At 42.8% G+C, this 17234-nt stretch overlaps 1 protein-coding gene across 1 annotated transcript in view; it reads left to right on the forward strand.

The window, feature by feature from the left end:
• Positions 1 to 6427: 6427 nt before the first annotated feature.
• ACSL5 (acyl-CoA synthetase long chain family member 5) overlaps positions 6428 to 17234 on the forward strand; it is a 45350-nt gene continuing 34543 nt past the window's right edge. The window contains exon 1 of the mRNA XM_021710328.1: positions 6428 to 6701. Within this exon, the coding sequence (XP_021566003.1) occupies positions 6629 to 6701 (73 nt within the window). The 5' untranslated portion in view covers positions 6428 to 6628. The remainder of the gene's footprint in view (positions 6702 to 17234) is intronic.

The following is a 17234-nucleotide window of genomic DNA, read 5'->3' on the forward strand; positions in this document are numbered from 1 at the left end:
CTAAGCCAGGAGGATTGCTTGAGGCCAAGAGTTAGAAACCAGCCTGGGCAATATAGAGAAACTCCATCACTACAAAAAATACAAAAATTAGTTGGGTGTAGTGGTGTGCACCTGTAGGTAGTTTCAACTGCCCAGGAGGCTGAGGCAAGAGGATTGCATGAGCCCAGGAGGTTGAGGCTGCAGTGAGGTGTGCCACTGTGCTCCAGACTGGCAACGGAGTGAGACCCTGTCTCTAAATAAGTAAATAAACAAACAAAAAATAAGGCCAGGTACCATGGCTCACATCTGTAATCATATCACTTTGGGATGCTGAGGTAGGAGAATCACTTGAGCCCAGGAGTTCAAGAGCAGCTGGGTAACATAGTGAGACCTCATCTCTACAAAAAATATAAAAATTGGCTGTGTGTGGTGGTATGAGCCTATAGTCCCAGCTACTTGGGAGGCTGAGAAGAAAGGATTGCCCGAGCCCAGGAGGTCGAGGCTGCAGTGAACTGTTATCATGCTATTGCATTCCAGTCTGGGAGACAGTGAGACCTCAACTCAAAATAAATAAATAAAAATAAAAGGAGAAATTCCACTTTCCTTTTAAAGGACCTCATCAGCTTTAGCGGTGTCTGGAATCGAAAATATTCCCCCCAAGACCGTTAAATAACATTTGGTGTCCTGCTTGACTCATCCTCTCAACCTGTCATAAAATCTGCTTTGCAACCATTTGTCTCCCTACAGAAAGGCTGCCTTCTTCCACAGTCAAACTGCAAATCACTTGGCTTTGCAAAATAGCCTGAAATTATTTTTTAAAAATAACACTTGGCCCCACCATCATCATTACCCTATAGATGTAATTTCTCTGAGCTTCTATCTTTCTCGTCTGTACAAATAATAACTACCTTCCACGTTTATTGTGAGGATCAGATGAAGTGTTTGTCATGGGGCCACTGAAGACTTGAATGTTGAAAGTATTGTTCCCACTTATACCTCACAGGTTTGTTTTGTTTTTTGTTTTTTGGGGGTTTTTTTGAGTTGGAGTCTCACTCTGTCGCCCAGACTGGAGTGCAGTGGCCGTTCCTGGCCACTGCAGCCTCGACCTGCTGGGTGCCGGCAATCCTTCCGCCTCAGCCTTCCCAAGCAGCTGGAACTACAGGCGCGCACTACCACGCCCGGCTGATTTTTGATTTATTGTAGAGATGAGGTCTCACCAAGTTGCCCAGGCGGGTCTCGAACCCGTGGGCTCAGGCAATCCACTCACCTCAGCCTCCCAAGGCGCGGGATTACAGGCTGAGCCACCGAGCCCGGCACCTCACAAGTTTGTTAAGAGGCAGTCAGGAAGTGTTTTTCTAAACTGGGAGAAGTTTCGTAAACGCACAGTGGGGTTCCGTAGAGTTGGCCTGATTACTTACATTGTCTGTCTCTCCCTGCTTTGTTTTTATTTTTATTTTTTATGTTGCAACCAATCCTTTTATGTTCTCCAATCAGCCAACAGTTCTGATTTATGGCTTTCTTCCCTTTTTACACAACGACTGTTCTTCTCCAGAGAAAGCGACAGATCTGCCTCCAACTTTATCCTCTTCAAACTTTTTGACCAGTGAACACAAATTTCTGAGGAAAGTGATCTTACCAACTTTAAATTCATAATTGGGAATTTCTCTTTTAATGTCTCCAGGCTTGCCTGGTTTCTGCTTCTGAAGATCTGCCAGCAGCCCCCATCACTAAAGATATCATGGCTGTTTCCAAGCTGTGTCACAAAACTCTGGAATGTTAGTCTTCTAGAACGGTTGTATAATAAATGCAGGGCTCCTTTTTCCCTAGAAAAGGAGGGAGTGTATATAAATCGACCACAACAAAGGCAGGTTCAGTGGCTCAGCCTGTAATCCCAGCACTTTGGGAGACTGAGGTGAGTGGATTGCCTGAGTCTGAGGGTTCTAGACTAGCCCGGGCAACTTGGCGAGACCTCATCTCTACAATAAATCAAAAAAATTAGCCAGGCGTGGTAGCATGTGCCTGTAGTTCTGGCTACTTGGAAGGCTGAGGCAGAAGGATTGCCTGAGTCCAGCAGGTCAATGCTGGGATGGCCTGGAGCATGCCACGGCACTCCAGCCTGGGCGATGGAGTGAGACTCCAACTCAAAATAAATAAATAAGAAAATAAATTGATCACAGCAACATGTGTGTGAATATGTCAGAACTGTGACTGTTGGTCAGATTCCTCACACCTCAGAACCCTCACTTATGAATGACCTAAAAAAATGAAAATCTTGCTTGTTAAGGGCTGCATGATGCCTAAACCTAAAGGAAATTTGTTTCTGCATTGGATTCTAAATGCATGTGGCTGTGGGCAGGGAGGGAGGAACAGAGGATGTTGCAAAGAAGTCTTATCTAATATATTTTTGAAGAGAGATGTTATAGAAAACATTGGTTTATCAAGAGATGGTGTAGCCTGCTAGGGCACTGGAGAACCGGATTCTGGACTTACTGCTCTCACTAAGTCAATACATCACCTTAGCCAGTTTCTCCAATTTTGGGGGTCTCAGGTACCTTCAAAAGTAAAAGTTAGCTTGTTGGATCAGGTGATATCCCCTACACACCCACTTTCATACCCACAGGAATTGTCATGTGTTGCCATGCAGCTTTGATTTACATTCACATGAAGGAGACATGGCACAGTGACTGCCAGTACCTACTGTTGCCAAAACACTCCTCTGAGACTTCATCTGCTGAGTGGTCAAATAACACCTCTATCCCGGAGAGGGTAAGGAGTTCCACTCTGTGTCACGTTATCTTTCTAACTGCAAGGTCACATAGTCAAGACAACCTCAAGCCCACATAGAAGATAGGGTGACTGCTTGAAGCAGGGATGCTCCTAATGTGGTCCCCAGACCAGCAGTATCCACACCACCTGGAATTGTTAGAAATGCAGATTCTCGGGCCTCAATTGGGTCTACTAAATCAGAAATTCTGGGCTGGACACACAAATCTATGTTGAAACAAACCTTCCAGGGGACTGTGACACTTACTATATAGTTTGGGAACTACTTGTTCTCTGGCAAGTGTCAGAAGGTGTTCAGTGGGTTGCTGCCAAACACACTTGGTGTTAGTCCAATTAAGTAGTACTCATGCTCCCAGTTCCCATTGAACTGTATCTCATTTAGCCACTTTTTAGAAGCCTTTTTCTTTCAGAACGCACTAGGGCTCTGTAGAAAAAAAATGCTTTTCAAGTGTCAATGCACCTTAGACGTGGATGAGAATCTGGCCTAAGGAGACCTCTATGGTAATGTACTAGCCACTCCTCCACGCAGGAGTCAGCAGGAAGTGGTATTGGCTTCTGATTTTGATATTGGCCACCTGACCAAATACAGCAAAAAGAACCCGAATGCGACATTTCCCAGAACTTCTGCAGACCTGGTACACAGAAAATGTTCAAGATCTAAGGTCTGCTGGTGGTTAAACATACACAGGTCAGTGGGGCAGCACCGCATGGGGGCCAAGGCACTGCAGAGGTTGCCTGTGACGCTGGGTCAGGTCCTGTCTTGACTAACTGGTTTTGGGATTCCAGGTGACTTCTTTCACCTGAAAAGGTCTTCTTAGTCTCACCCGTAAAATCAAGGGTACACACAGTCTTCAGGGTTTATTTCATCTATTTCAATCATTTTTGATAAGTAGTGATACCTGCAGACCTAGTGGTTTTTGAATCGGGAATGGTGAGCAGTGACTTCAAGATGGAAAGGGAGCATAGGATAAGCTGAGCTGTGATGCAGTAGCAACATTGCTTTTTCAAGTTCCTTGCTAGGCCATGGGTGCTGCAGCCTGTGTTCATGACTCTGCATTATAAATACAACCCACTTAGGCTTGTCTTTCCATCTAGACTCTAGCCTTTAGACTGATTTGGCTTATTTGGTTGTCTTGGAGACATTCTAATTCTGAGGTGGACAGTGGTCCCTTCTAGAAGATAATCTCCAAAGGCAGACCTCTCCTTAGTCTGAATCTTAAAGTTATAGCTTGAGCCAGTTAAAGCAGCTTCTCATTTTTCTCTCACCCTAATCTCAAGGAGCAGTTTTTCCTCTCATAATCTAGACCTTCTTCTTCCTATGACAACCTCCAAAGATTGTGGCAAAAAAGCAGATTGCAAAGCCCTTTTCCTTCCTCTGAGGTAGAACTTTGCAAAAGGTTTTTCTTGTTAAATGTTAACTTTCAGAGTGAGGACTGTCTTTTTTTTTTTTTCTCTCTCTCTCTCTCTCTCTTAAGCCCATTGCATAACAATCTCTTATTTTAACCTTTTGCCAAACTCTGCACTTCTCACTGTTAGAGGTTACTATGAGTATTTGAACAGGTAACGTCTACCTTTGAACTTCTATTGCAACAGGTTCAAAGGTTCCAGGGGAGCTTGGTGGCCACTCTCAGGACACAGTACACAGTGGCTTCAGGTGTGTCCCAGTTCCAGAAGCTGAGAAAAGGGTAGAGGTGCCTGAATGTGGTGCTGAGCAAACACAGCCAGCTGTGAGGGGAGCACTTCCTGGTCCCAGGAAGTGAGAGTCTCCTTACAAGGTAAGCTGCTAGATGCCACCTGCTCTGTATTTCATGAATCTATGAGCTAGTGGGGATGGGGGAGGGGTGGTGTAGGGGGGAAAGGGTGGGGTGTGTTATTCTCAGCCTAAGGCTCTTTTATAAGGTGAAATTGCTTTTAGCTGAGTAGTAATCTCAGCCGATTTGTGTGGGAGGCAAAGAAAAAAAAACAGTTGGAAAGGGGGTGGAGACAAGTAAGCCGTCTGAATGCTAGCAGGAGATGGTTTGGAAGAAAACATTAATTCCCCTAAATGTACTAAAAAAGACAAAGCCAGGATGTGGGTCTCTCTCATCTTCCATTGAGAAATTTCTGTCTCAGTATGGTTAGAATGACCATTCATCAGCTGCTGATGGCAGAGATTCCCCTTTGGGAGTGAGAAGGGGAAGGGAATTTTGGCAGGTATTCTATTAATATTAGGTACTGAGGAGACTGTTCTAGGTAGATGACAAGTATTAGTTCATTGGCTCTTTACCTCCTGTAATTCCCATGTCATAGATGAATAGTGTGTCTGAAGAGTGTTAAATAGCATGGCCTGGGCTCCATTGCTAGGAGGTGACATGCCTAGGATTTGAGTCGTGATTGGTCTGTCTCTACAGTCTGCTCCAAAATGTAAAATTATTGCATTTTAGAACCTTTGATTTTTCCCTGTACCTTTAAGGGTGTCACTCTTGTGCACATAAGATTGGGTAGGAATGCAACTCCGATGGAACTTTAGAATGACCCAGACCTTCCTGAACTTGACCTTCCTGGAGAAGATCGATAAAAAAATAAAGCCTCATCTTCTCCTGGCCCTGAGCCCTTCATCTGGTTGGTGAAAGACAACAGCACCCAGCAAAGAGCCCAGAGGTATTAGAGTAGCTGAGACTTGACACCCACTCTACCATTCTCTGCTCTCCTCTGAAGGAAGTTGTCTTTTGGGGAGCCAAGCTTCTGAAACTAAGAAAAAGTCAATTTGCTCTCCAGCCATGAGATGTCCCAGAAGATGGAGTGCCAGGGACCACCCTTCAACTTCCTGTTCTTCATCTTTCTTTCATATCCAAAGGGGGCCCCCAGGAGACCAAGAGATCAGCTCTTGTGTTCTTGGAGATTGTGGCACAGCTCAGCCTGGCTTCTTTAGCTGGAAGTTTCTAGGATCTCCTCTCTGAAGAGAGTAAACCCTAACCTAGCTCTAGCAAAGAGTTAGTCTCATGCTGAAATTCCTTTGAGTCTTTTGGGGGTATTAAAGCTGGGGAAAGTTCTGCTTAACACTGAAAAGTGTGTGAGGTGGGACAAGGCAGGAAAACTCATTATTTCTGCCTCCAAATCTGAGACTGGCAGCTCCAGAGTCCCTCTGTGGCCACAGCCTTGGGTGAATCAAATGAGACTACTACAGGTCCTGGCAACACTAGGGGGTGGTGAAAGAGGCAACAGAATACACTTTTAGCTTAATTTTTTTAGATGTGAAAGGCTGAGCTGATGGTGTCAGAGGAAAAGGAACCATGCCAATGTAATGACTCGCTGTCCCTGTTGTTCTTGTTTATTTTCTCGGCTTTGTCAGCACTGCTTCGGGGACTGAGGCTGACAGCCCTTGGGGTCGGAGAAAGGGGTTACATGGTCATGGGATCTGAGGGCTTAAGTGCCCTCTAGCTAGACTTTCCTGTCCTGCAAGCCCAGCAGGGAACAACGTCACCTCCATCCCTGTGACACTAGTGGTCTGAGGGGGCACTTCAAGTCATTTTAGTTTGGTTTTCTGTTTTTAGAGGCAGTTAGTCAGAGGAGGACAGGGTGTGTTATGCTGTTACAAACGGTTTTAGTTCCAGCCCTTAGGGGCTGGGGTTAAAGCCTTTGACAACAAGCCAGGCAAGCTTTGGCGGCTTCTCTCCTCCTGGTCAGAATACTTCCACTTTCAGTTGTGAAAGAAAAACCAGGAAGTCCCCGAGCACGTTAGAAAACCCAGCCATGGCCTGACTCAGGACAGCTCAGAGCAGGGCATAACTGGGGGTGCTCTGAGACAGCCTTCTGTCTGTATGGATGCTCTGAAGACACCCTGTCCCTGGAGGAGCCGGGGGTGAGGAAAGAGGAACAGAGTCTCATGTGCCAGGAAGAACTTGGAACCAGGAAGCCCCGTTCTCTGGAAGCACCAAGAGATGCGGCCCCTTCGCAGGGTAAGGGGACTATCCAGGGGGTGTTATTTAGCAAGGGGGTCTTTTGAGCATGTGACAGAGACTAAGGGGGCACTCTGACCCCCAATTTAGCAAAGCCACTTAGACTCTAGGGCTTGCTGTGTCCCACCCACAGACCACGCACTCTCTCCCCCAGTGTCTAAGGGATGCTTTTAGACCCTCTGTGTCAGGAAGAGGAAGCAAAAGGAGGATTGTGGAGCATGGATCCGACTTTCTTTCTCCTGCCTCTCTTGGGGGAGGTGAACCATCAAAGACATCTCTTTTTGTGGATCTGAGCATCTGGCATAACTTCCCTGCAGTGGGCTTAGGGGTCTTCCCTCAATTTTCATGTTGGACGAGACTGATGAATAAGTCTGATGAAATGGGAGAGACTGGTGGAGTAGTTTCTAAATGAAGTTGGATTTATTTTAAGGAGCAGCATCTCAGATTAATTCTAAAGTGAATTTCAAGGACCCTCAGGGAGTAAACATTGGGAAAAGAAGGGATTCCACGATTGGGATTTCATACCTTCTGTGGGTATCAACATTCTTGGCTGTCTGAAAGGTAGGGTTGAATCTATAGCTCCAACTTGTAGGTGATTGGTATTCTGTATCAGAGGCAGAGACTTTAAAAATAAAATTATAAACTGACTTAGTGAGAAAAAAAAGGAGGAATTAGTTTTATTTGATCCCTCCCTCCACATTCTGGTGTGGAGTTCCTCTTATGGTGGACCCTCTGATTAACCAGTATTCGAGGCAGACACAATATGCTTGAAAGAGGCATGGTATAAATTCTTGTGGGCATCACTTTTGTATTTGGCATAATCAAAGGAAGAAAACCTAAATAAAACAAATGGCATAAATGCAAATGCTCATAGGAGAGGCAGATAATATAGATGAGTAAAGTATACAGTGTATAACAAAATGTCAGTGATGGGAACTCTAGCAAAATTCAGGGCAGGCATACCACAGACAAAGGCATTCAAATTTAATTATTTTTTAAAAATACTTTTGATACTGACCAAACAGAATCTTTCAGCCAAGCATTTGGTTAGGTCCTGACCAGAAATAGTCTTCTCTCCCAGGCTGTATTTTTAACTTTTTGAGCACAAAGGCACTGCAACAGCATCAGTATATCATAGCATAGCTAAGTGCTCAGCACACAGTGAGACTACAGGTACTACAAGAAAGCTGGAGGTGAAGAAAGGAGAGAGAACTATGAATGAAGAGAGAGAGAGAACAAATCCAGGGAAGTGACAGCCCATAGTTTAATCAAGACAATCTTCCGAGTGGGTGATTTTACCATTTTATGGTTGACAAAGTAGGCTCAGAGAGGTGGAGCAACTTCACCGAGGTCATACAGCAAGCAAGTTGTCAAATTAGGATTGAAGTTGCAGGCAGTCCGATACTAAAATCATACTTCATCCACCCAAGTTTAGAGTTTCCTAGAAAATTTGTAAAAAGATTTTTATGTATGGTAATTGGGCTAGTAAATTTATTATATATGTTTGACATTTTTCTAGAACTGCAGATTTTATAGCTGCCATTCACTGAACATGTTCTTTGGGGCAGCACCATGCTTAGTGTTTTATGGGCCTTTTATCTTTTGATCTTCAACAATTCTGTGACGCAGGACTCTCTCATAGATGAGAAAACTGAGGCTCAGAAATAAAGAAACTGGACACCCTATGAATACATTGGATCAGGAACTTGAACTGGGACTCATTTAGCTCCAAGGGTGAGCTGTCCCTCAATTTCTGATTAGTCTAGTTTGGTGCATAGGTCAAAGAATTAGAAACTGGAAGAATTTTCTCTTTTGAAAATTCTCAGCCTGGCTCAGTGGCTCAGCCTGTAATCCCAGCACTTTGGGAGGCCAAGGCAAGTAGATTACCTGTGCCCACAGTTTCGAGACCAGCCCAGGCAACTTGGCAAGACTGCGTCTCTACAATAAATCAAAAATTAGCTGGGAATGGTAGCACGAGCCTATAGTTCTGGAAGGCTGAGGCAGAAGGATTGCTGGAGCCCAGCAGGTCGATGCTGGGGTGGCCATGTGTGTGCCACTGCACTCCAGCAGTGCAACGAACGCTGGGCCACGGAGTGGGACTCCAACTCAAAAAAAAAAAAAAAAGAAAGAAAGAAGATCTTCCCACCTCAAAACTATAGGCCAGAAAGCAGATTGGTGATTACCAGGGGATGGGAGGGAAGGAGGATGGGGGAGTGACTGCTTAATGGGTACAAGGTTTTCTTTTGGGTTAATGAAAGTGTTTTGGATCTGTAATATAATTTGGAGATGCGTGCTTTTAAATGTTTTACTGATAAAAGATGCAATTTGGAAAATATAGAAGTTATTGCTTTAGATGGTGACATAGCTATTATCTTTTTAAATTAAAAACAGTAGAGAAAAGGAAAAAAAAAAAAAAGAAAAGGAAAGGAAATGTTTTGGATCTAGATAGAGGTAGTTGTACGGCATTGTAAATATTCTAAATACCATTTAATTGTTCACTTTAAAATGGGCAATTTTATATTATGTAAATTGCATCTCAAAATAAGAAAAAATATCTATCCACCTCCAGTCAGGTGAGTTCCCAAACCAGAGGGTTTGGCAGCTTCTTAGAAACCAGGAACACGATGTCTGCTTCTGTCTGTCTTGTATGCCTGACCAGGAGATGCACTGACCCTCAACTGGAGTGCAGCCAGAGGTGACTCTCATGTCTGGAAGCACCCTGCAAGGGTGAGACATCCCCAACAGCCATGAACTGAGCCATCATTGCTGTTCTCACATTCTGCTAGAAATGTATCTAGGTCTGTTTCTCCCCTGTGTGACCACACATGCTGAGGTCAGAAAGGGATGCTCTCGCTAGCTCTTCCCCCTAGCACAGAATTCGATACTTTTCAAGTTCTCAATTCATTCTGTTGGAAGAAATACAAGAGTTTTGACATTTGGACAGTCAGACAGTCTATGCATTGCTGTGACCAGGCCATTGTATCAGCCTTCCTTGGGGAAGCCTATAGATCTCTCAACTTTCATGGGTCATTCTATTCTAAGAGCTGGGTGGTTGTGAGCGGCTTGTAGGAGGAGGCAGTGAATGGGTGAAAGTAGAGGTTAGGTCAGAAATAGACCATGGCTCCTCTAAACAGCAGTGCTCTGTTTAAATGGAAACGAGGAGTTGTTAAGACCTTCACATAAACGTGGAAGGGCAGTTATTGTACAAAAACCATGAACATCTCTTCTTTTTTTGTGACATCTCATAATTGACCCTCTGATATTGGCAATTGAGTTCAATGGAAGGAAAAGAGACCTAGACTTTACTGAGGACTTCTCATATGCCTGACAGCATACCAGAAGTTCTACACGCTGTGTCTCCTGTAAGTAGGGATTATCACCTGCCCCTTCTGTGTGCAGTTGAGGGAAACTGATGCTCAGTGACATCAAGTAGCTGTCCCCAGGGCTATCCATGTGGTAAGCAGGAGAGCTGTTGCCCTGGTACCTGAGAAGGCAATGGCCTTGAAAGTAGGCCCCTAGAAATGAGACAGTTGGCAATAAAGTTTTGTTGTTTGTACTTTGAATCTGGTGACTCCTGACTGTTGGTCTGACCAGGTAGTTCGAGGGCTGATTCTACAGAGAAATCAACGCAGGAAGCCTCTTTCTCCACCTCTTGCCCCACCCTGTCTTTATCCTGGAACAGGTGATGGGGTCCTAGCACTTTGATCAGCCTATCTTTTTACAGACCTTCTTATCAGATCCAGTGGACTTCTGATACTGGTTCTCCTTCCCTTGGTTCTCTCGTAATTCACTTGGTCAGCAACAGGCTTGGGATGCCTTTCAGGGGTGCTTACTGAGACAAGGTTTTCCTCGGGGTAGGGCTGTTGAACTGTGATTTGTTCGAAGCAGGGTGGTGAATTGAGGTTGACTATATCAATCTGAGCTCCAGTAGGATTTATTACTTCCTGTTGGGACTCAATAACTATCCAATGCTATCTAGATCAACTAAGTTAAGAGCCTCTTGGTATTTGACTTAACAAGGGCCTTCCTGTTAAATATGATTCTGCTCAACTGGTCAAGGCCTAGCCTTTCAGGGCTCTCTGGTGTTTATGAAGGAAATGACTCCAGTGATATTCATCCTTCCTGGAGGCTTTTTCTTTTTTCCTTTTTAACCAAAGGTGGACCCTTCACATCCATCAGAAATATCTCTTCACCATTTTCCTCCCCAAAATGTCCCACTTGTCCCCCTTTAGTGCCTCCAGCACATCTGAATCTTCCCCTTCTCCCCTTCCTCTTAGGTTTATCCAATCTAATGTGATGATTGGTCTCCCTATGAAGAAAGTGGGTGGAGGGACACAGACAGCAGTTGAGAAAAATGGTTTGGTGACAAGGACCTTGATTGGAATCATAGTTGGGGTCTTACTAGCTTCATAGATGGGATTATCATCTTGTATTGCCTCTGGAAAAGAGATTCTTGGCAATGAAGCCAGGAGATCAAGGATTATACATCCTTGAGGTTCTAGTGTCCCATACAGCTGCCCTAATCTTCTCCAGTCTACACTAGTTTCTCTCTTCTTCAAACCCATGAGCTTATCCCACACACTGAATTGTTCTGTAAGAGTTTCTAGCATCGGATAGATCTTTAAGTCTCCAGAAGACAGGAGCTATATCTTTGTTTGTCCCTCAGTGCATGGCACAGTGCGAGACATACAGGTCTAAGTTCTTTGTTTGCCTTATTGAGAGTAAATGTATAAGTAAGTTAAGAGTGCAGAGGGTAAATCCCCTGCCACACACAAATTTCTCCAGCATACCAAGTGATGCCGAAGCTGGACTGCATCCCACAGAGCACTAGTCTCAAAGCATTGTGACTACCTGGGGAGTTGGCTTTATCCCCTACTACACCAGGAACTCTAAGTGTGCTGTCCCATTGCTGAACACCCTGCCTGCTACACAGAAGGTGCTCACATATCCAAATGCATGCATTATGAGTGAACCTTGACCTCAGTCAGGTCGGGATGCTCAGCAATGCCCTTCTCGTGGCATGAAGCCCCTGACTATGACATTTCTGAAGAAAACTTGGCCAACTCTGTCCCCCTTTGTGTATAGGAGCACGTTGTGTTCCTAGTGGGATTAAACTCTGCAACTTGTTTCCTTCCACAGACTCCCACCCCTAGTTGCTTTTCTCTCAACTTGTGTCAATAGTGAACAAATGGGGAAGGAGACTCAGTGACAGCGGCTTCCCACTGGATCTTGGGCACCATGCTAGGTATGGTAGAATCCACAGGCAAGGATGGCCTCTAAGTGGGAGTGCTCACAGCACAGAAAGGTCTATCATCTCAGAGACTTCCACTAAGTCACAGGAAGCCTCCCTGAGACCCAAGCCCAAAGAAAGAGCTAATCCTCCTCCACGTCTCTCAATTTTCCTGAGCTTTCCCATGCAATTTGGCAGCAAAGACATCACCAGTGACTACGCATCGAACCTCCTAATTATTTATTTATGATAAGCTTGCTTGTGGGCTAGGAAACCTCTCTCAAGCTTAGACTCTTACTCTTTCTCTGCCAGCTGCCTTTCAAACTGAGGCTGTGAGACGCAGCCTAGCATTTGGGCTGAGTAGAGCAATGTGGAAAGTTAATATTGCTTATCTTTTTAAAAAAATATATTTATGCAATCAAGCAAAATCTTTCCACAGTGTGGTAATTACTACTCAGCCACCACCTGGTGTTTTAATAGGACTCCCTTTGGCAATACTGTCCCCCTGCTCTGCCTCTTGTCTCTGTGGAGATAATAAGGAGGCCCTTCCCATCTGCCTGGGGACATGGCTATTGTGAGGTGGTGGCCTGAGCACCCAGGCCCTGGGAGTGGCTGGGAAGTTATCTGCAGGTTGTAGGTCAAGATTTCACACCTGCTTCTCTGCTCAGCTACTTGAAGTAAATGTTGAAAGACACACTTTGGGACGCCTCTTGCCCTGTGACTCAGCCTTCACCTTTGCTCTGGTTTCTTATCGGCTGGAGAAATGAATGAAAAAGGTTTCCACCCCCAGAGCCGCTGTCCAGATGGATCACTCCGTGCTAAGAAGCATTTTACACAACATAAGCTCTGGAAGAAGCTGTGTGCTGAATGTGGTTTTGGTGGTGGGAGAGCTGCGCTTGTGGAAACAAAGCTCAGGTGAATTCTCAGGAGCATTCACGTGAAATGCCACCAACCAAGGTGGCTTTCTAAGTTAGCTCCCTGCGTCAGAGGTGGGATGATATGGAGTTGTCCATTTTATTGTTTAAAAGCATGAATATTTCAGATTAAACAGGACACACCAAGTGTTACCTTCCCAGTGAAACCTACACTAACCTCTCTAATTAAAACTCATCCTGCTGCTGTACCCCCAGTTCTCTTCCCTGCTCTTTTTGTTGTTGTTTCATCGTACTGTGTAATTTAGTTATTGTTCAGGCTTGTTGTCAAACTCCCAGGTAGCATGCAATCCCACAGGGGCAGGGTTTTCATTGCTTCATGCTCAGCACCTGAAACAATGCCTGATACACCATCAAGCCCTTCGATATCTTTTGACTGTTTGATGAAATACAACTTTCTGGAAAAATCCAATCATGATTTCTCCTCTTCCATCTGTGTTTTTCTATGAGAATCATTATTTCAGAGACACAAGTGCATATATAATTCATGACCACCAAGAAGATAATGCACACACTGTTCATGTATTTTTTTATTTCTACTTGGCAATAGATCACAGTTATTTTCATATCAGTACATTCATATCTATTTTCTTCTTTTTAATACCTGCCAACAGTTCCATTGTGTGGAAGTACTGTTATTTTATTTATTTACTTTTGGAAGTGCTATAATTTGCTTGATTACTCTCCTATCAAGGAAGGCTTTCCTGGGCTCTTACCTTAGCAACAATCCTATAGCTTTAATGTTGATGACCGTAATACCTAATACCTGAACCTATGTGACAGGCATGATTCTAAGCACTTTACACATATAGTAACTCCTTTAATCATAGTGACAGCCTTAGAAGGGAGGTATCATTGTTGCCATTTTACAGATCAGAAACCACACAAATGTTATCTGCCCCAGGTCATAAAAAAGATGACCAAGAACAGTGCAAGCCCAAGTAGTCTGACTCAAGAGCCCACGTTCTTAACTGGTACTTTACAAGTCATTTGTGATGCAGTTTATTGAGTTGATGTATTTCTGCGAGATAAGTTATGTTAGAATCATTAGGTCAAAGGGCGTACCATTTTAAATTATGGTAGAGGGTAGTGAGTACATCTCTAAGAGATTATACCAGATTTACTTTTCTACAATTAACCTTGTATTTCACACTATTTCATCACTACTGATCTAATGAGTAAGGGGAAAGCAAGTGATATAAATGTGCATTTTAAAAAACTATAAGTAGAGTTGCAGAGTTGAATATCTTTCCCTAGTTTTAAGTTTCGCTGTGAACTTACTGGATATGCCCTCTGCCCTTGCTTTATTGGGTTGTATTTTGTTTTTAATTGATTTTAAGAGTTCTTTGTTAAGGAAATTAGCTCTTTGCCTGTATGGGGGATTTGATACTTTTTCCAATTTATCTTTTGACTTTATCTCTGATATCTTTTCTGCAGGGCAATTTTTGTTTATATATAATCAAACTTGCCAACATTTCCATTTATAAATTTTAGGTTTCATGTCTATCTTGAGTCTTCCCCATGCCAAGATTATACAAAAAAAAAAAAAAACTCATACTTTTTCATCCCACATATTCTTATATTTTTCATTGTTTTAAAATTAAGTGTTTGATACATCTCCAACTTATTCTTGTTGTAGGAGTAAGACAGTAGTCAACTTTATGTATTCTCTCTGAATGACTAGCCAGTTGTCTCAATACATATAAGTGGAAAAAAAATCTATTTTGATTTGAAATGTAATTTAGTATGTGATAATAGCATCTACTAGTGTGTGTCAGGATTATTTATTAAATAGATTTGTGTATTTATAACCAATAGAAAATTTCTATAGCTTTGTAGTGAGTATTTAAATTTGATGTTTACCTCTCTGCCACCTACCCTGTTATTTTTCAAATTTTTTTGACTCTTTTTGTAACTTTTATTTTTGTGGGTGAGTTTTGGAATTAGCTTTTTAGTTCTTAAGAAAGTATTTGTGAGGGGTGCATTAAATGTACATTTATATTTAAAGAGATAGGACCCTTGACTATTTCAGATGTGTCTTTCCATTTTTCAAGCTTTCTTAAGCACCTTAGATCTAAATTTTTTATATAGATTTTACATATTTATTTTTATATACACTATTATCAATAGCATATTTTCCATGACTTCCAAGTAATTATTTGTGTGAAATATAAGAAAACTACTGACTTTCTGGCCAACTTTGGTAACTCGCCACCTACTGAATTATCTCAGCAATTATAAAAGTGAAAAGTACTAATTGCCTCTTATTTCCTTAGAGGGATTTTAATATCTCTCCTCTCAGCTGTTTTTTGTTTTGTTTTGTTTTGGGAAATATGACTCCATATTTTTATCTCAGATCTAACTGACTGTTGACTCTTTTGATCTTTGAGTCATTTTAAATAACTTGAGTAGCTGGGAGTCACTCTTCTTGGGAACATCGTTCTACCATATCAGACTTTTCTCTATTTGAGTTTTGTGAACTCAAATCATGTTTTCTGTTATTTATCTAGTTGAAGAAAAATACACGTGCTATAGAAAAGTAAACAAATGTAAGAAAAGGCAAAAAAAACTCCTAGCTTCAGGGATCTGAGGAAATGGGGTAAAGAATCTTGCAATAGAACACATACCTGTTTCACATTCATTACATATGTGTGTATACACATATATTTTAAAAGGCTATCAGATCCTGCCAGATAAACTCATGATGCTATTAGTTTGTAATGTCCTTTTGACCTTGTGCCATTACTTTGGGGTTTGTCAAGAAATATTGACTATGTGGTTAAGGACTGAGTTGGCAGCCTCCTCCTAAGTTGAAGGTGGTAGGAATTTAGAGGAAATAGCTATGGAGGCTGGGTTAGAATCTGATAGCCCAGTCCAGAAATAAAATCTCTCATATACAGCCTCCTAAGTAACACACAGGCCTGTTTGGAGTCATTATGAATTGGAAAGACTTGACATAGTGTCTCGGAAAGAGTGGGTGGCTCCTTGTATGAAAGAATGTATTAACTAATTGGGTGTGAAAATTTGAGGACTCTGGTCTCCCTTTTTTTAGTTTATATCACCATAGGATGAGCCCATACATGCGAGAGGACAGAGAAACCAATTAAATCCAAATGAACATGTCCCACATTATAGAAGGCAGATTTTTTTTAAGTTTATAATTGTAATTTATATCTTGTTATTGCACAGAAAATAATTAGTTCTCCAGGCCTAAAAACAAAGATAATTTACCTTATTGTCCTTAGAATTCCAGGAATCCAGAATAACAGAATCATTTCTTTCTTGGCTGGACATTCTACCCACTTAATCAATGTAGATGATTTCATTCTAATTCCTCTAAGCCTAGAGAAATAGACAGATCCTGAATGATCTTTGATGTGTGTTGGATGTGTGTGTTTTCACCATACCCCATCACTAATCCAATATCTTACCAATTTATTGATTCAAGAGTAAACATCTCAAGATTGGCCAGGGTGACTTTTGATGAATTGGGAGTCTGAGAGTGGGGATGTTTCACTGCAGAGAAAATGGACATTTAGGTTAGACAAAATTCAGAACAAGAAAACTACATTTCTTCAACAACTACTTGTTGAAAGTTTACTACGCACCAGGCATACTGCAGGCATTAGAGAAACAGAAGTAAACAAAACAAAAATCCATGTTCCAATGAGAACATCAGGTCAGTAAGGGAAATGGATGATAAGAGACCAGTACTATTTCAGATAAACAGTGTCATGGAGAGGACAACATAAGGATAATGAAACTGATTGGGAGCCGGGCTCGGTGGCTCAGCCTGTAATCCCGCGCCTTTGGGAGGCTGAGGTGAGTGGATTGCCTGAGCCCGCGGGTTCGAGACCCGCCTGGGCAGCGAGACCTCATCTCTACAATAAATCAAAAAATCAGCCGGGCGTGGTAGCGCATGCCTGTAATTCCAGCTACTCGGAAGGCTGAGGCGGAAGGATCACCGGAGCCCAGCAGGTTAAGGCTGCGGTGGCCGGGAGCGGCCACTGTACTCCAGTCTGGGTGACAGAGTGAGACTCCAACTCAAAAAAAAAAAAAAGAAAGAAAGAAAGTGATTGGGAAGGAAAAGACAACATTGTATAGGGTGATCAGAGATGATGAGCCTCTGAGGAAGTGACATTTGAGGTGAGGCCTACCTATAAGAATACATAACCATTTCTGATCTAGAGAATTATTCTAGGCAAAGAAAGGAAAGAACACAGAGGCTCTGAGGTGGGAATAGATTTAAAGATGAGGATCTGAACAGAATACATGTGGAAAAAATACAATCTTGCCGGGCTCTGTGGCTCAGCCTGTAATCCCACGCCTTTGGGAGGCTGAGGTGAGTGGATTGCCTGAGCCCACGGGTTC

The sequence above is a fragment of the Carlito syrichta genome, unplaced genomic scaffold (assembly GCF_000164805.1).
Source record: "Carlito syrichta isolate Samal-C Ts95f unplaced genomic scaffold, Tarsius_syrichta-2.0.1 Scaffold288451, whole genome shotgun sequence".
NCBI classification, from domain to species: domain Eukaryota; kingdom Metazoa; phylum Chordata; class Mammalia; order Primates; family Tarsiidae; genus Carlito; species Carlito syrichta.